Here is a 19,326-nt window from a genome sequence, read left to right on the forward strand (position 1 = left end):
TGTTAAAGACCTGTAGGGGACCAAACATTGAGAAGCAGTGTGGTAGCCCATGTTTAACAACTTACTCTTTCTGTATGTGCTGCAGAATTTGAACAAGATCTGATGTGACGTTCTCGTTCTTTAAAAGCAGTCCCATTGGATGCTGAAATCAGAGAGAAAGACAGAGGGTGGGTGAGGGCCAGGGGTGAGGAGAGAGAAACACAGTGAGATAATTTAACACGATATATATATCTTTTTATTTAGTCTTGACGTTTCCTAGCCTAATATCAGACTGAATTGCCAAATTATTTCCAATCAGTCCACTCACTGAAGTGCGAAGAGTCTATGGTCTGAACCCAGGCATGGTGGTTGCCTGATATCAGACTGGATAAGTGGGTGGAGTGGGCATATTCAAAGTTTTATAGGGGAGATATGTATGTATGTTTTAAGCGATATGTAAATAAGTATTTCAACTTACTGAGGTGGATGGCTTTGACATCTGGTCAGAATACTGATGGGGTATGTGATGAACCACCAATGAGGAGAAAGGCTTGAATGCTGCCAGATGTTTGCAGATAACCCTGCTGGCAAGAACAATAAAGTCCCGACGCATGATTTTCTGGGTCTGAACATCAGGCAAGGTCATAGTCCTTAAGATTGATGAGTGGCTTTTCTTCACTGAGATGATGCAATAGGACTCTGTCCTCCACTACAGCATGGTGGATGGTGGGTCCAGTGAACGGATTTATTCTGGTTTGTAGTTGTTTGATGGTGTACATGCAAAAAAAATCAAGATTGTCAAATATGACAGAATAAGAGGGTGGTATGCTGTGTGGGAGACTAGATGTTGCCTCTTCACATGCAGCAGGAGGAGTAGGATGTGGAGGAGACAGCAGGAGGGTTGGAGCTGGCACGGAGGCCTCTTTACAAGCAGCAAGTGGGGTAGGATGTGGAGACAGCAGGAGGGTTGGAGCTGGCATGGTGCCCTCTTTACAAGCAGTAGGTGGAGTAGGATGTGTAGGAGACAATAGGAGGGTTGGAGCTGTCATGGTGCCCTCTTTACAAGCAGCTAGTGGAGTAGGATGTGGAGGAGACAGCAGGAGGGTTGGAGCTGGCATGGTGCCCTCTTTACAAGGAGTAGGATGTGGAGGAGACAATGGGAGGGTTGGGGTTATGTCGTCAGCATCATCCAATGCTAGAAAACCTATACCCAGGTCAGATATCTCTGATTCTGAAAATTGAAACTGTCAGTTATCGGCTCTTCTATGCTCTCCTGTGCTGTGGCAGGTGTTTCTCTTTTAGCTTTTAGCTTGTGTAGGTCTTCTCCACAGAGTGCTGACATGGCTTGTTGTTTGAGGACAGCATTGGTGGTGATCCCCATCCTGCTCAAACGCTCAAAGACTGCTTTCTTGGCACCACCGTACTGCACCGTACTGCACCGTACTGCCGTAGAGATGGCTCTCTCTCCCACGAAGGGCAATGGCAGCAGCAGCACAGGCATGGTTGGTTTTCATTCCCGATATGGTGCAGATCACAGAGAACATGAACGGTGCCATCTTCTCAAAATCCTTCCTAAGGTTGTGCAAGGAGAATTTCTTCAATTCTTCTGGGGAACTATTCCACAGCATGAAACCCTCACTTCGATGGCAGAGACTCTGGCACTCCTTGTCAATAACTAGTTCCATCACAGGTTTGAGGGCATCCATAAGACCTGAATAGAATGAAATACTTGTATTGGTAATTTCAAAAATCACAACAATGTCATCCTTAAAAAAAGGTGGATTATACACGCCAAAGCTTGTTTCCATTGTGGTTCACTTGTAAGACATAGAACAACATGCAACAAACTGTACAAACAATAATTTAAAAAAAAGTAATCCTTATACAGTATATAAAGTTAGGAAAAACAGGACAAAATGTACATAGGCCAGTCCACACCAATGCAACTCCTTGCAACATGTAACTCCTTGCAAGCATTATCACCAATGGCAGTTGAAATTAGTTGCATTGGTGTGGACTAAAACTGTTGTGACTAGTTGCATTGGTGCGGTCTGGCCTTAAGAGTTGCAGGCTATTAAGGGTAAGAATATAACTATGACAAGTTAGTGTTGAGATGAAGCCATGATTTACCTGCATTCTGCACCATTAGTGTGGCTGCTGTGGTGAAGTTGCTCTTTGCCAGATTGTTTATGACTCCACTGATGCCAGGGTCACATCTATACTTCTCTGGGGCGGTCTTACTGGGGTAATTGATGTACACCTAAAAGGATGAAATAAAAGACCGACTTTTCAATAGGATAATAGTCAGTTATTTAGCAGTAACATAATAGCCTATAATATGGTATGTCTATAATCTTGCTAAGTAAACTTATTTAACCCACCTAATAGAGCATAGCAGTGGTGGCCAAGTTGTGATGCCACAGATAGAAAGACCCATAATATAATGAAATATTCTAATATTTTTTGACAGAATGAAATGTTGTGCTTAGGAATGTGGACGAGGATTACAGAGAGTGAGGCAGAAATGTCTGTTTGGAATTAACTAACTTTGAGTTCTATGTATTTCGTTTATGTATTAAATATTAATTAAACATTATTAATGATCAAACTCAACTTCTAACTGGTCCTGAACAAAGCTAAAGTAATAGCAATAATAATACAAATAAGAAAAAGGTGCATCATTATTAAAATGATAAACACTACAAACATATACTAGTCAACAACAGTCTCACATAGCCAGACCTTTCACAGCTCAATGGAGCTTGATAACAGCTAAACTACAGTCAAATATGTTGTGTTATTGACACGTTTCAGCATGACAGTGTGTTCTGTTAGCTTACCTCCATCGTACTGACACGAGATTCTGGGTAGAGACTTTTACAAAGTTTATTTTTACGTGGCGTCTTCGTTGGTGTGTCACGACCCCTCTTGTCCCCTCCGTCGTTTCTTTCCGCCGCCACAACGTTATGCTCATGCTTCCATTTATTAAGAGTACTTATGGAGTCTTCAACCCTGATAAGTGCATTGAAACATGCCTTACAAATCCTCCCAGAATAGATGCCGGGTTTACTCGGGAGAACGACGCCTATGTCTTTGAAACGTTCACTTAAGGGTTTCTCGCCGCTAAATAATGTTCTTGTATTTGATATGACCCCCTTAAATTCCACATTTTTATTACATAGACGGCATGTCTTCTCTATCTCTCCTTTATCGCTGTTTGCCATTGTGTTGTTTAGTTTGTTTCCTTATTCTCTCGTATAAAGTGTTTTTCTCTGTTATCCACGCATGCGCACTAATGTGTGCACCCGTGTCGCCTTCACACGACGTCACATGTAGGCGGATCCTTGGATCTCTTGTGATTGGTTTAGGGAAATGCTAATCCCCACCCCCAAGTAATCGACTACAGTGCAGCCAATTTCAGACTGAAGCTCCACGCAGCTTCAGGCTGATAATCAGGCTAGGCTCCACCCCCTTTTGACCTCCAACCTTATTGTGAGCTTGGAGGTCCATTCAGCTGTTCTTATCAATGATGAACAAAACCTCCTAACTCCATTTTTGTTTTTCTTTTTTTCATTTTCTGAAAAATGAATATTTTGGAGTTAGCTGGTTCCTGCCGGACAGCAGAGATATGTACAATAATAATACTTGCTTGGCCTATTGGCAGCATGCACAAAATCTGGCAATGATCGGTACAGTGGTTTGTGAAATTACCCACAGTCACAGACAGATTCAAAGTCTCATTTCTAGACATACAGAGCACCTTCATGAAAATCAGTTTACATAAATTTTAAACATTGACCCATTAACTTTCACCAGACATGGACTTATGTGCACTTAGCATGAGCTATGATTGGTCTACCTGGGAGGTGACATACATACATGCATACATGCATACATACATACATACATGCATACATACATACATACATACATACATACATACATACATACATACATACATACATACATACATACATACATACATACATACATACATACATGCAGGCTTGGCCTACAGCCTAACTTACTCCCAAAGCAGAACTCACATATGAAGTAGTCATGTTAATTATTGATTAAGTGTTTGTTAACATTATTCATTTGTTTGATAAAATAACTAAATATATCGATTCGGGTTACTTATTAAAATATGTATTTACCTAGAATATTTCTGAAACTTTGAAGCCTGATTTTGAGTTTCCAAAACCACCTGTAACAACCTGTACTCATTTAGTAACTGGTCAGTCTTAGGTAATAGTTTTGTACATTGGCCATGGAAGATAGAAAAATAGATTTATATTTTAAGAATCCAGTGTTGACTATTGTGTTATTTTTCTGCTCCTAGACATCCTGCACATGGTTGTGTGTAAAGAGGAGGTTTCTCCTGAACAGCAGAGAAGCCCCAGTCGGCTCCAGGAGGAACCAGAGCCTCCACACATTAAAGAGGAACAGGTGGAGCTACTTCAAAGACCAGAGGAGCCTGTTGGGTCAATGTTGACATTACTAGCAGTGAAAAGTGATGATGATGAAGACAACTCTTCACACTGCTATGAAATTGAAGTTAAACTTGAATCTGACACTGAAGTCACTGAAGACAGTGATTATTGGGGGGAGACAAGTGGAGGTGTCCACACTGGAGAAAAACCTTTCCAGTGTAAACTGTGTAACAAGCGTTTCAGCAGCTCATATTTTCTCAAGAGACACCAGATGATCCATAACGGAGAAACAACTTTCAACTGTAATCATTGTAACATGACTTTCATTAAGTATTCTTACCTGACTAGACACCAGCGTATCCACACTGTAGAAAAACCTTTCCACTGTAAACATTGTGACAAGGGTTTCAGTCGGTCAGATACCCTGAAGACACACCAGCTTATCCACACTGGGGAAAAACCTTTCCACTGTAAACATTGTGACAAGGGTTTCATTGTGTCATATGCCCTGGAAAGGCACCAGCGTGTTCACACTGGAGAAAGACCTTTTCACTGTGAACATTGTGACAAGCGTTTCACTCGGTTAGGTCCACTGAAGACACACCAGCGTATCCACACAGGTGAAAAACCTTTCCACTGTAAACATTGTGACAAGAGTTTCAGTGATTCAGGTCACCTGAAGAGACACCAGCGTGTCCACACTGGTGAAAAACCTTTCCACTGTAAATATTGTGACAAGAGCTTCACTCAGTCAGGTTCTCTGAAGAAGCACCAGCGTAGCCACACAGGATAAAAACCTTTCCACTGTAAATATTGTGACAGTCAGTTAAGTGCTCTGAAAAGACATCAGTGCATTCACACCAAAGGAGGGGAAAAAGAAAACACTTTCCACTATAAATCAGCTCACTGGGAGGATCAAATTAAAAGCTGTATGTTGTCAGGGAGTTGGATAGAGAGGCACAAATATCATGTATATTTATACTGCTACTCTCAACAGAAGTTTCCAATAGGACTTTTGGAGTCATTCCTCAGCTCTTTTCTTTTGTATCAGTTTATGATAACGTTAACTTTCTTTCTTTTTTACCTAGAGGTATTGCTAATTTGCTAATTGCTAATTTTGGTATTAATTTATACTATAAATGACCATGTAAACCATATCAATTGTGTACGGTAGAACTGTTTTACTAGAATGTTAGTTTTTATATTATGATTTAATGTCATTTTTCTGTGCTCTATTACATGCCCAATGAATGGGGCACTATTTCAATTATTTTACTTATTAAATATCAGTTAACTGAGGGAAAGATATTTTGCATGTAGTTTTTTTTATGGGATGGCTATGTTAATTATTTAGTTGTATTACATAATGATGTGATAGCAAATTAAAGCATATGGAAAACACTATAGTGCATGCACACACAAGATGTTACATTATTATGTTATATGGTTAATAGATTATTATCAGGAAGGTGAAACATACGCTATGATCGCCAAATATTACTACATTTTGGATGTGTGGAAGATTTTAGTCCACACTGGAGAAAAACCTTTCCACTGTAGACATTATGACAAGAGATTCAGTGGGTTAGGCAATCTAAAGACACCTGAGCTTATCCTCACTGGAGAAAAATCTCCATTGTAAACATTTTGACAAGAGTTTCAGTTAGTCAGGAGGTCAGCTGAAGAGACACCGGTATGTCCACAATGGAGAAAAATCATTCCACTGAAGGGCGCCGATACTGTGGGTTTCTCGGGGCTAAAGCACCCAGGGGAAATGAAGAGCACCCATCACAAACTCATCTAAAAAAAAGAAAAAGAAAAGACCTCCGACATCTTCACTTCAAGGAGTACATTTGTGCACGTTGCGTTGCGCACCCAATAGCGCGGACATAAATCGGCGCCCCTGATTCCACTAATAACATTGTGGCAAGAGTTTTGATGGGTTAGGGTACCTTAAGTTACACCAGTGTATCCACACTGGAGAAAAACATATTTCCACTGTAAACAATGTGACAACAGCTTGTCCACACTTGAGAAAACTCTTCTCTTGTCACAATGTTAACAGTTTGGCAAGAGTTTCAGTCAGTAAGGATCCCTGAAAAGACATCAGTGCATTCACACCAAGGGGGAAAAAACAACAACTTTCTACTATATATTACCTTCCCTGGGGGGATTAAACAGCTGTATGTTGTCAGGGGTTTGGATAGACATTTAAAAATATAATGGATATTTATACTGCTCCTGTCAACAGAAGTTTTCATTAGGACTGATCTTTAGGAAACATTCCCAAGCTTTTTTATTTTCTTTTAAAAAATTACAACAATCAGAAGTGTTATCGGTAACATTATTATTTTTACCACAATATATATTTTTTGCGCAATAGTGTGGTGTTATTCATTTTTTATATTATAAATGACCACGTAAACCATATCAATTGTATAAGCTAGAACTGTTTTACTAGAACTTTACAGTTTTAAATGTATGACTCGATATCATTTTGCTGTGTTCTGTAACATGCCCAATGAATGGGCATGTTAAATATCAGTTAACTGAGGGAAAAATACTGTGCATGTAATGTTTTAAAGAATCATGACAGTAATTGTTACAATTAATGGGAGGGCTATGGTGATTATTAAGTTGTATTACATTTATATTGTGATATGATAGCAAACTAGAAAAAGTGCTCCTCGAAGCACAAGTCTCCGCCAGGTCAGGTAGGTTATTATGGCCTCTTGGTGGCGCTATAATAGGCCAATGTGAAAACGGTGCCTTTTCTTCTTAGGCCTTTCACTGCAATCGGACTCTGCATTCATGATGTGAGGCATTTTGTTCGAAAAGTTGGGTTTGCTAAATTAGACCTGCTGGTGGCGCTATAACAGGCCAATGTGAAAAGGGGGGCATTTCTTCCTAGGCCTAGTGGGAATGTGCGTGCAAAATGTCACGGAAATCGCACATTCCATTCACGATTTGAGGAATTTTGTTCAAAACGGACCTATCCTGCAAACTTGTGAAGCCAATCTGTGCAGTTATAGGTAAAACGCGAATCGGCCTGTTATAGCGCCACCATAAGGCTGATTGGAAAGTTTTCAAGTGGCATTTCTTCCTGGGCCAAGTGGGAATCTACACGGAATCTACACAGAAATCGCAAGCTGCGTTCATGATTTGAGGCATTTTGTTCAAAACGAACCAATCCTACAAACTTTGGAAGACAATCTTAGCCAATCAGGATGGAATATAGTAAATCGGACAGATCCGTGTTGATCACATGACTATAGAGATACTGTGTACCGATGCGCGTGTTGTTTGGACAAAATCTGTAGGAGTAATATTCAAAAATGTGTTTTGCAAAAGTCGGCCTCATGGAGGCACTATGACAGGCTGATCTGAAAAATGTGGGGCCCTCTGCCCCACATTTTACAGATCAGCCTGTCATAGTGCTGTGGCATCCAGGGCACCTGATTCGGATGCTTTCAATGCATTGAATGGGACATTATCACCTTTTATTAGACCAGGGAGTGTGTGTGCGCAGTTTCACAGCGACCGGGCCAACGGTGGCGGAGATTAGCTGGTCGCAGACAGAAGGACGGACGGACGGACGGACGGACGGACGAACGGACGAACGGACACATGGACGGACGAACGGACACACGGACGGACGGACAGGGGGCAAAACATACTCTCTCGCCATGCCTTTCGGAGACAATTAAAGCCTATCGTCACCTTGCTAAATTAATGGCCTATGTCATTTTTTTAGTTTTTCAGGAAAAATGTATCCAAAACAAAACTATAGGACATTTCTTCATCATTTCACCCAAGATTTAAATAGGTTTAAATAGGATTAAACCTGACCTATGCCAAATGATTTTGGCCTAAGTCACACTAGGGAGTTAGGCCATTATACTAAAAGGGGCGGGCATAGCATGATCCTTTTCAATTAGGATGGTGGCCAGTGTCATGAGGAGCTGACTTAGGCAAAAATATAATTTTCCTAAAAAAATGACGTAGGCCATTAGTTTAGCAAGGTGACGCTATGGAAAGCACTATAATGTGTGGACACACATGCTGTATGTTTCATTCTTATGAATTGTTTAATGCGGACACACATGCAATATGTTTCATTATTATGAATTGTTTAATGAATTGTTATCAGGATGGTGAAACATTACTTTACATTACTACTTAACATTACTTTATTTTGGATGTGTGGAAGAATTTAGTCTGGAGGCAGGAATCAGAATACTCAACTTTATTGTCACATCATTACAGTCACAGTTATCTGCAGTTACAGGAAGAATTAAAATAAAGAAATAATATTGACGAAACAAACAAGTAAAACAAATAAAAAACAGGTACGGTATATGCATCTTCAGTAGCATATCAATTATATAGGTTATATACAGTACATTTGATGATATACAGCCTACAACAACAGCCATTTGCAGACAGAACTGACAAAATAGGATTGTGGGTCTTGTTTTATACCTACTTATGGCCTTAAGTCTTGGTGCACAATATTATGAAATCTAATGATTAGTTACACCATTTTAGGTCAGCCTGACCCAGTGAAATTCATCCATTACAATCAATCTATCTATACAGAACTGTCTGTTTCCCAAAACATTCTGGTACAATAAACAAAACTCTGAACTGTATGTAAACAGTTCTGTTGAAAACAATGTTTCATATTTTATGATGTAAACCAGCATTTGTGTGGTTAACAATCTGCGGGAACTCAAGAGTAGTGTGTGTTGCAACACGGATAAGAGAGAGGGACGGACACGTATCCGGTGTTCGTCCGGGTTGAAACCAAGAGCTCCGTTATACCCAAGAGGAAAATAGCAAGAGGCGCATTCTCCGGTTTACTTCCTGTTTCTCCTATTTTCTGCGTGACGTAGGTGGACACCTTTTTAGGAGACAGGAAGCAAGTTGGAGTCTATTTGATTCCAATGGAAGAGTCAACGTGAACACAGCTTCTGAACCATTCTTTAGCTCCATGGTCACTGAACTAAATATTGGACCCGATCGTCACAAGACAAAAAATATGCACGATTTTCATACTAAAATGTGTTTTTTTTTTGTGACACAAATTAGGAGAAAATCTACTTTGTTATCCACCTTTCTCTATCCTAGCAACACACTCTCGCGAGATCTGGGAAGATATCTGAAGAGTCCATCTGCAGTCTGACGGACGAGACATAGAGGGCTCTGTCTGTCCCTTATATTATATTGTATGATTATATTAGATTTGAACTCTATGCTCTGTCCCCATAAGATGTTCTAAAAACGAATAAACTGAGATTCTATATGTGAATGTGGTAGGCCTACGTGAAATCATTATGGACATTTCAAAAATTAAATAAAATGTGTGTTCCAATGCTCAATAATATCATTTTCCATTATTAACTGTCTTGGTTGATGGGTATGATTTGAGAATCATGACATTTTGCTAAACATTCATGCTAAACACATTATAGTCTATAGTGGTAAAATATATACCTTATAAATAAAAGGACCTGTTACAATGTTGAGCAGAATTAGGAGCATATCTAGCAGAAGATAAGACTGAATAATACGTGTGAGTTTGTGGTGGGATTTTTTGGGGTTTCTTTAAAATCATCTTTGCCAATAACAGTGCACTTTCAAACATGTAAAGCATTTATTTTCTTTAAAGAAAATACACAAATACACATCCACATGACGTTGTCAGCCAGGGAGAGGGGAGGGGGAGGGTGGTGGGATGGTCGGGGGAGAAGCAAACCACGCCTACTTAGGAGACCATTTGTAGGATTTGTGTACTACTTCGCCTCTAGTGGCTCCAATGGAGAATGTGTATCTTTCTATATTAACAATCTTTGGTTATACCCATAGACATATAAAGGTAGACGCCTCCTCTGGCTCTGAAGCGTCGGCATCTCGGACGCACTTCCGCTTCCTCTATGCTTCTGGGGGGCAGCTGGAAATTTCCGTCTGCGTCACAGAAGGGGGCGTTCAGTAGGCCAATCAGACGCAGGTGGGGGCGGCACAACTAGATTCTGACAAGTCCTGGAAAAGACGCGCTGTGGTTGGCCAGTAGTCAACACGCTGTGATTGGCCAGTGCCCGTTCCCCCCGGAAATATGGTGGCTACCATACCAAGCATGTCGCTCCAATGAACTGCAGAGGCCAATGAGGTATCTAGGTTTCTAATATCTATGGTTATACCTCTATGCTCCGTTCCGGTAGCAACGATAAGACATCCGGTTTTTGAGCTAGCAACAATAAGATTTCCGGTTGCCTTCAAAGTAAGAGCATCGCATTTAATCGAACCCAGGACCTTCTAGCTGTGAGGCGACAGCGCTACCGACTGCGCCACCGTGCCTCCTAGAGATAGATAAATTATTAATGTTTTAAACCCCTTCTTGTTACACAGAAACATAATATGTGTTGTATAGAAACATGTCGTTTAAATGCTTAAAGGGTAAGACCACTTTGGTAGAGGTTTGGGTTGTGTAGTTGCCTTGCCATGATGTAACCCCAAAGGTGGGCAAGAAATCAAAAATAATTGCTCCATTGATTAGAAATTGATAATTCAAAAAATGCTCCTCATTGACTTACATTGTATGGTAAACAGCTCTCAAAGTCACTCTTTTAGCACATAAATGAACCCAAACCTAGCTGATTCAGGCAATATAGAGCATCACCAAACCCTGTTTGTTTTTTTTAATAAAAATGTCAACTTCCTGTTGATTTTACTATTTGAAGATCCAGTCCAGGTTTTCTACTAAAATGGCAAAATCAACAGGAAATTATTTTTTTTTAAAAACGGTACTGGATTTGTTGATGTTCTATATTGTCTGAATCAACTTTGTTTGTGTTCGTTTATGTGCTAAAAGAGTGACTTTGAGAGCTGTTTTACCATACAATGTAAGTCAATGAGGAGCATATTTTGAATTATCAATTTCTAATCAATGGAGCAATTATTTTTTATTTCTTGCCCACCTTTGGAGTTACATCATGGCAAGGTAACTACACAACCAAAATCTCTACCAAAGTGGTCTTGCCCTTTAATTTATAGTTTTAATGTGCAAATTAACCGTTTTTCAATGGCTCATTTTTGCTCTAGAGGGTACTCTTATTCTGAAGAGATCGTCCACCGGAAGTGTTATCGTTGCTCCGTTATCGTTGCTTACGGAACACAGCTAACATCCACCACGTCCGTTGTGAACGAGAAAGCCAAACAAACAGCAGAGAGTGAACGTGATACAGAGAAAGTTTGTTATATTATAAGTTTACAGTGAACAAACCTTTGTGTAACTTGTGTCTGAGATTGTCTTTGTACGACATTCTGTGTAAAGTTGTGAAAACAGGAGGAATTTACACGCGAAGTTCAAAGACGGTTTGTTTTATGGGCTAATGCTAATGCTAAGCTAAGGTAGAGCTTTGAGCGACCAGGGCTTCACTCTGTGTTCCTCTGGCAACGTGGGATGAGATTGAGAAGACAGTGATACCACGTTAACCTGCTGCTAAACCCGACCCTGTGACGTCACGTTAACCTGCTGCTAAACCTGACCCTGTGACGTCACGTTAACCTGCTGCTAAACCTGACCCTGTGACGGTTGGATAACTGAGGGACGTCCAGGAACGTTAACTAAGGCATTGGTTCTCAAAGTGGGGTCCTTGAGGGAGTTCCAGGGGGTCCTCAGCTAAATTATGGATAGTTAGGAACCAAATGGACCCTTATGGGTCTGTAACTCTGAGAGTGTACAAATGAGATTGTACAAATGAGTGTAACGGGTCCATTTGGTTCCATTTGTACACTCTCAGAGTTAAAATAACATTGATTTTACAATATAAATTGCGGCCCCATAGAAATGCCATTAAATGGGGGTCCGTAGCCTAATCCAAGTGGGGGTCCCAATGGTTGAAAATCAATGCTAGAGCCGTAAAAATCTTCTCTTATGGGGTTTCCGCGGGTGGGTGGGTGTGTGTGTGTGTACATTAGGAATATGTGTGTGACTGTGTGTACAGGAATATTGTGTTACTGTATAACAGTAACACATTGTGTGTGTGATTGTGAGTGAGGAGTGTTTACCTGAAAAAGAGATAGTTCAGTTAGAGATTTACATCATCTTCATAATATATCCACATAATATTCAAGACTGCAAAGAACATATTTTTATGCTAGGCAACTTGACCTGAAAAAGGTTATTATTCATATTTGAAGTGCTCTGTGAAAAAGTAACTTGCCCAGTTGACAAGTGGTTAATGAAACAAGTTACTCCTTCCTTACTGTCTGTTATTGTTATAAGTTGAGTTTAAGCGGAGTTTCTGGTCTTAATTAATCCTAATTTCCTCTGGGATTTTAATTGTTTCATTCCAGACTCTGTGGAGTCCAGACAGCAGGTGCAGATGAACTCTCCAGACCCAGCCAGACCTGTTTCAATGAAACAGGAGGAACCTGAAGACCAGCCAGAACTCAGTAAGTCTCTCTCTTTTCCAGTTTCATAGTGTTTAATTAGTGTGGTTGCCCTAACAGGGCAACCAGACTATAGTAATAGTTCCACTTTATTAGTGTGGTTGCCCTAACAGGGCAACCAGACTATAGTACTTGATGAACTTTATTATTCTTTCTAGATAAACATACTTTGCCGTGCTACTCCTCCCACAGTTTTTATCCCCCAATGTTGTGCCATATGTCAAAATGACCGGCTTCACCGGGAATCGTGTGCTTGTATTTTGCTAAGAGATTGGTTAAATAGTTTAATTGATATTGATTTATTAGTGCATTAAATTTCCCCATCCGCTTTAATGGAAAAGTGAAAAAACTCAAATTCAAGTATCTTTTTTCTCAGAAACCGTAAGAGCTAGAGTTACCAGATTTGGAGGCGAGGTTCATAATTTAGTCCGAAATTATTGAAAACATAATTACACTAATCGGCCACATGGTGGCGCTATAACAGCGCCCTTTACGTTTTGGCCTATAACTCTTGAACCGTAGGTCGTAAAATCAAAATGTCTTTTTCCCTGGAATCCTTGGGTCACTACTCATCTCCCCATATAGGCCACGCCCATTTGCGTCAGGATAGATTTTCCGCCATTTTGAATTTTCTTCAAAACACACTTTTTGCACCTTTTCCTACAGATTTTTTCCAAATCTCACAAAAATCGGTACACATGATTTATGGACTCATGCGATAAACCTATCCAAACGGCATTTTGATAGTCCTTACCGTTCGTCCGTAATTGGCTTCCAAAGTTAGTGGGAGGAGCCCGTTTTACCAAAAATGCCAAAAATCACGAACGAAACGTCCAATCGATCCCAAATTTGAATCACATGTTGAGGGTGGTTTACTCAACGAATCCCCAAAAGCATTTCCACTTTGACCCATAGGGGGCACCACAACTGTGCAAAACGTAACCGTTTGATGCAAAAACATGATTTCTCAAATTCAAAAGCAGGTGATCTCAGGAGTGACATGACGATGTCATTGGCCCGCTACATTTGTGGGAGGGGCTTATTTATTTTAGTGGGAGGGGCCTATTTCTTCAAATCAAAACGGCATGTATCACGAACACAGGATCCAATCAGCACCAAATTCGAATGGCACGTCACGCGGCCTCCGATGGTATTCCTCCAAGCATATTCCTCAAGTGTGGGTGGCGGCAACCTGCGACCGGCGTCGGCGCAACCACACTTTGCAATTGCCCTGAATTGCGACGCGTCTAGTTAGTGTGGTTGCCCTAACAGGGCAACCAGACTATAGTAATCCTCCGGCTTTATTATTCTTCTAGATAAACTTTATTTTGCCGGGTCTCTCCTCCCACAGTTTATTTTTCCCAATTTAGTGCCATATGTCAAAATGACCGGTCTCACCGGGAATCCTGTGCGTGTATTTTGCTAAGAGATTGGTTGCATAGTTTTATTGATATTGATTTATTAGTGCATTAAATTTCCCCATCCACTTTAATGGAAAAGTGAAAAAACTCAAATTCAAGTATTTTTTTCTCAGAAACCGTAAGAGCTAGAGTTACCAGATTTGGTGGGGAGGTTTATAATTTAGTCCAAAATTATTGAAAAAATAATTACACTAATCGGCCACATGGTGGCGCTATAACAGCCCCCTTTACGTTTTGGCCTATAACTCTTGAACCGTAGGTCGTAAAATTTCTTTTTCCCTAGATTCCTTGGGTCATGACGCAACTCCCCATATAGGCCACGCCCATTTGCGTCAGGATAGATTTTCCGCCATTTTGAATTTTCTTCAAAACACACTTTTAGCTCCTCCTCCTATATATTTTGTCCAAATTTCACAAAAATTGGTACACATGATCTCTGGACCCATGCGATAATCTGGACCGAAACAGAATTTTGATAGTCCATACCGTTCGTTCGTAAATGGCTTCCAAAGTTAGTGGGAGGGGCCCGTTTTACCAAAAATGCCAAAAATCACAAACAAAACGTCCAATCGATCCCAAATTTAAATCACATGTCGAGGGTGGTTTACTCAACAAATCACCAAAAGCATTTCCACTTTGATTCACAGGGGGCGCCACAACTGCGCAAAACGTAACCGTTTGATGCAAAAACATGATTTTTGGGGGGATCACTCCTCAAAATTAAAAGCAGGTGATCTCAGGAGTTACAAGACGATGTCATTGGCCCGCTACATTTGTGGGAGGGGCCTATTTATTTAGTGGGAGGGGCCTATATCTTAAAATCAAAACGCCATGTATCACGAACGCAGGATCCAATCAGCACCAAATTCGAATGGCACGTCGCGCGGCCTCCGACGGTATTCCTCCAAGTGTATTCCTCAAGTCCCGGCGGCGGCGACCTGCGACCGGCGTCGGCGCAACCACACTTTGCAATTTCCCAGAATTGCGACCCGTCTAGTTCTTCTTCTTCTTCTTCTTTCTAGATAAACTTTATTTTGCCACGCTACTCCTCCAACAGTTTTTTCCCCCCAATTTAGTGCTATATGTCAAAATGACCGGCTTCACCGGGAATCATGTGCGTGTATTTTGCAAAGGGATTGGTTACATAGTTTAATTGATATTGATTTATTAGTACATTAAATTTCCCCATCCACTTTCATGGGAAAATGAAAAAACTCCCATTGAAGTATTTTTTTCTCAGAAACCATAAGGGCTAGAGTTTCACGACTCATTCATAATTGAACGAAATTATAATTATAAAAATAATTACATCAGTCGGCCTCATGGTGGCGCTATAACAGCCCACTTTGCGTTTTGGTCTATAACTCTTGAACCGTAGGTCGTAAAATAAAAATCATTATTTCCCTAGATTCCTTGGGCCACGACGGAGCTCCCCATATAGGCCACGCCCATTTGCGTCAGGATAGATTTTCCGCCATTTTGAATTTTCTTCAAAACGCACTTTTAGCACCTACTCCCACAAATTTTGTCCAAATTTCACAACAATCGGTACAGATGATCTCTGGACCAATGCAATAAACATCTCCAAGCGGAATTTTGATAGTCCATACCGTTCGTCCGTGAATGCCTTCCAAAGTTAGCGGGAGGGGCCTGTTTTACAAAAAAGACCAAAAATCACGAACAAAACCTCCGGTCAATCCCAAATTTGAAACACATGTCAAGGGTGGTTTACTCAACGAATCCCCAAAAGCATTTCCACTTTGATCCATAGGGGGCGCCACAAATGCGCTAAATGTAACCGTTTGATGCAAAAACATTATTTTGGAGGGATCAATCCTCTCAAAATGAAACGCAAGTGATCTCAGGTGTGACGTGAGAGCCTCCAACGGTATTCCTCTGAGTTTAATTATTCTGCTTCAACAGTGTGGAAACAGACAAAATGAAATTTGATATAAAGGTAATAGTAGTAACAAATTGCTCATATTGTCTTGTGGTGCACATGTAACGTTTGATCTGCGTTGTGTTGTGGATTAATGAAGTTCCAGACCACTTCTCTCTCTTATTGACAGTACATGTCATCAATCAATCAATCAACCTTGGGTAAATATAATTTAGACTGGCACCACTCTAACATGGACGCCCGTGTTTACCAATGAGGTGCCGCCCACTAACCAATAAGAAATGCCCTTACTTAGGGAGCAAGTGGAACCCACTAAACACACACACACACACACACACACACACACACACACACACACACACACACACCATAATACATATTGAACAATATTTCTTGTTGGTCCTCATCTGCCTTCTGGAAACTAAAATGTTTCCAAACAACTCTTCTTGTTGAACAAAGGAAACAACTCTTCTTGTTGAACAAAGGAAACAACTCTTCTTGTTGAAAAAGGGCTCTCTTTCATCATCTTGGCTACATCTGAACTAAACATCTCACAGTCTAACTGAGATTGAGTTTGGGATTTTAGGGAGTTGTAGCTTGAGGATGTCATTGGCAATCTTAAAGGGTTAGTTCAGATTTTTCGAGTATTTTCTGTAGGAAATACTTACCATTAATGTAGTGGTTGCAAAGGTATTAATTGATTGCCCAAGTCCCATGGTCAGAGTTCTGGTCCGGTTCTGGTCCGGTTCTGATGAATATGATGTAGTTTCGGTAAATTCGTAGATTTGGTGGGGGCCGCTCATTAAAAATAAATGAATTAAAAAAAACTAGCGTCATTTGTATTGTTGACCTATTTCTTCCATATAGTGCAGGTTTCGTTCAATTTCGACCCCTCTGTCACATGGTACTATTTTTTGTGTCATATATTTTGTGTGTGAGTAGGCTGCCGCGGCGCAGTGATTCTGGACACAAACATTAGTACCATGTGACAGAGGGGTCGAAGTTGAACGAAACCTGCACTATATGCTAGAAATAGGTCAACAATACAAATGACGCTATTTTTTTTAATTTATTTATTTTTAATGAGCGGCCCCCACCAAATCTACTAATCTACCGGAACTACTTCATATTCATCAGAACCAGACCATAACTCTGACCACGGGACTCAGGCAATCAATTAATACCTTTGCAACCACTACATTAATGGTAAGTATTTCCTACATAAAATACAAAGAAAATCTGAACTAACCCTTAAGGGAGATTTCTACCCTAACATATCAATCTCATTATCTTTGCATTCAAGTTTCATATGTTAGATAGTTGGGCTTAGGCGTCTGTAAATATTATTTTTATTCTCCACTAGGTCTCCAGTTATTACAGTCCTTATTATCTTGCTTCATTCCAGACCAGTGTGTGGAGTCCAGACTGCAGGTGAAGATGAACTCTCCAGACTCAGCCAGAGACATTTCTATTAAACAGGAGGAACCTGAAGACCATCCACACCTCAGTAAGTTTCATGTGCTCCGTTTCTTTTTATTTATGTTTCTGTTTTGTTGTAGAACTGCCATAGTATCTCATACAATACAATAACCATGGCAAACAAAAAATAATGACTGACAATGATAAAATGCTGATATGTATGTAGGTGTGGCTCTGTAGGAGGCGAGACATCTACTAATGGGTCTGTTAGTCTGATCTGTGTGAGAAGATCTTTGGCTTTTTCTCAGCTTCTTGATTTGACGTTTAACCACTTGAACCCTAGCATCCTTATTCTGGGGGGAACATTGGCTGAACATAGCCGATCTAGAAGCTCACAATGTGTTGCATTGCAACACATTGTGAGCTTGTAGATCGGCCATTTTAGGTAAAGAGATTTGGTGTAGAGGGGGGAAAGAGTATGTACAGAGCCAACCCCAGTCAACTAAGTCTTAGTTCAAGTATAGAAGGTTTAAGTGGTTAACACGATTAACACAAGTATATCTTACTATATTTTCAGATTTTAGTGCATGACACATCATAGCTTACAATTGGCATTGTCATAATCAGCGCAAAAACTGAAGCATGACGATGACTTGCAACACATTCTGTCAGATGTGGAAAATACTCCCTTGGCCTTCTGGCAGTGTGCAGAAATGTGACTCTGATCAGTACAGCGGTTTGTGAGATTCGCCCCGAACACACAGACATACAGATTCACACACTCCCAGACCCATTTCTAGACGTACAAAGCCATGCCATGAAAATCGGTTAATATAGATTTTAAACTGCTACTTTTACTTGAACCTTTACCAGATATTACAAACATGCATGTGTGGAGATGTTTCTGTTTCATGATGTCTTGCACTTAAAGGGGAATACCACTACTTTTCAGCATTGAACTATGTCATTAATACACCACCTCAGAGCTGTTGTCTGGAAATAAGAATAAAGTCTCCCCCCTTCTGTGTTGCCTAGAACTGGATGATTGATTGTTGGGGTCATGTGATCAGTGACATGCGGAAGGTGTACTCTTTGGCCTGCTCTCTAGGCTGCCTCATTCACTAGAATGGGGAATCTCACTTCCAGCTGAAAGATACAAGTACTATGACTTGTGGAACATGATATATAATCATATACCATAATAAACTACTACAAGTCGCACTGTTTCAGCTGGAAGGGAACCTTCTGCAAATATTATTGTTATTCTCCACTAGGTCTCCAGTTATTAAAGTCCTTATTCACTTGCTTCATTTCAGACCAGTGTGTGGAGTCCAGACTGCAGGTGAAGATAAACTCTGCAGACTCAGCCAGGGACATTTATATTAGACAGAAGGAACCTGAAGACCATCCACACCTCAGTACGTATTTTCACTATACTATAATCTTGGCAAAAAATATAATGACAGTGATAATATCCGGATATTCATAGCCATCATTAAATATCGCTCAATATTCCTTTTTTATTATCATCGTAATATCCAAATGCACTTCCTCTTTTTCAAAATATGACAATAATAACATCCAGATATTATAGGACCACAATGGAAACAAGTCCCCAGGACCTTTTGTGCCCTTTTGCCTAAATGTTTTACTGTACCTCCGTGCTATTTATATTGTTTGACTAATGAAGTAATCAATCAATCAAGCAACATCCATAGCC

The 19,326-nt window shown here is 40.3% G+C and overlaps 1 protein-coding gene across 1 annotated transcript in view; it reads left to right on the forward strand.

The window, feature by feature from the left end:
* Positions 1–19,326, forward strand: part of LOC308090122 (uncharacterized protein) — a gene marked incomplete at both ends in the record, with an annotated part of 102,253 nt that overhangs the window by 21,268 nt on the left and 61,659 nt on the right. Inside the window, 2 exons of the mRNA XM_080435157.1 lie at positions 12,771–12,869; positions 17,593–17,694. Coding sequence (XP_080291283.1) covers positions 12,771–12,869; positions 17,593–17,694 — 201 coding nt within the window. The remainder of the gene's footprint in view (positions 1–12,770; positions 12,870–17,592; positions 17,695–19,326) is intronic.

The sequence above is a fragment of the Gymnoscopelus braueri genome (assembly GCF_963280865.1).
Source record: "Gymnoscopelus braueri genome assembly, chromosome: 8".
Taxonomy (NCBI): Eukaryota; Metazoa; Chordata; class Actinopteri; order Myctophiformes; family Myctophidae; genus Gymnoscopelus; species Gymnoscopelus braueri.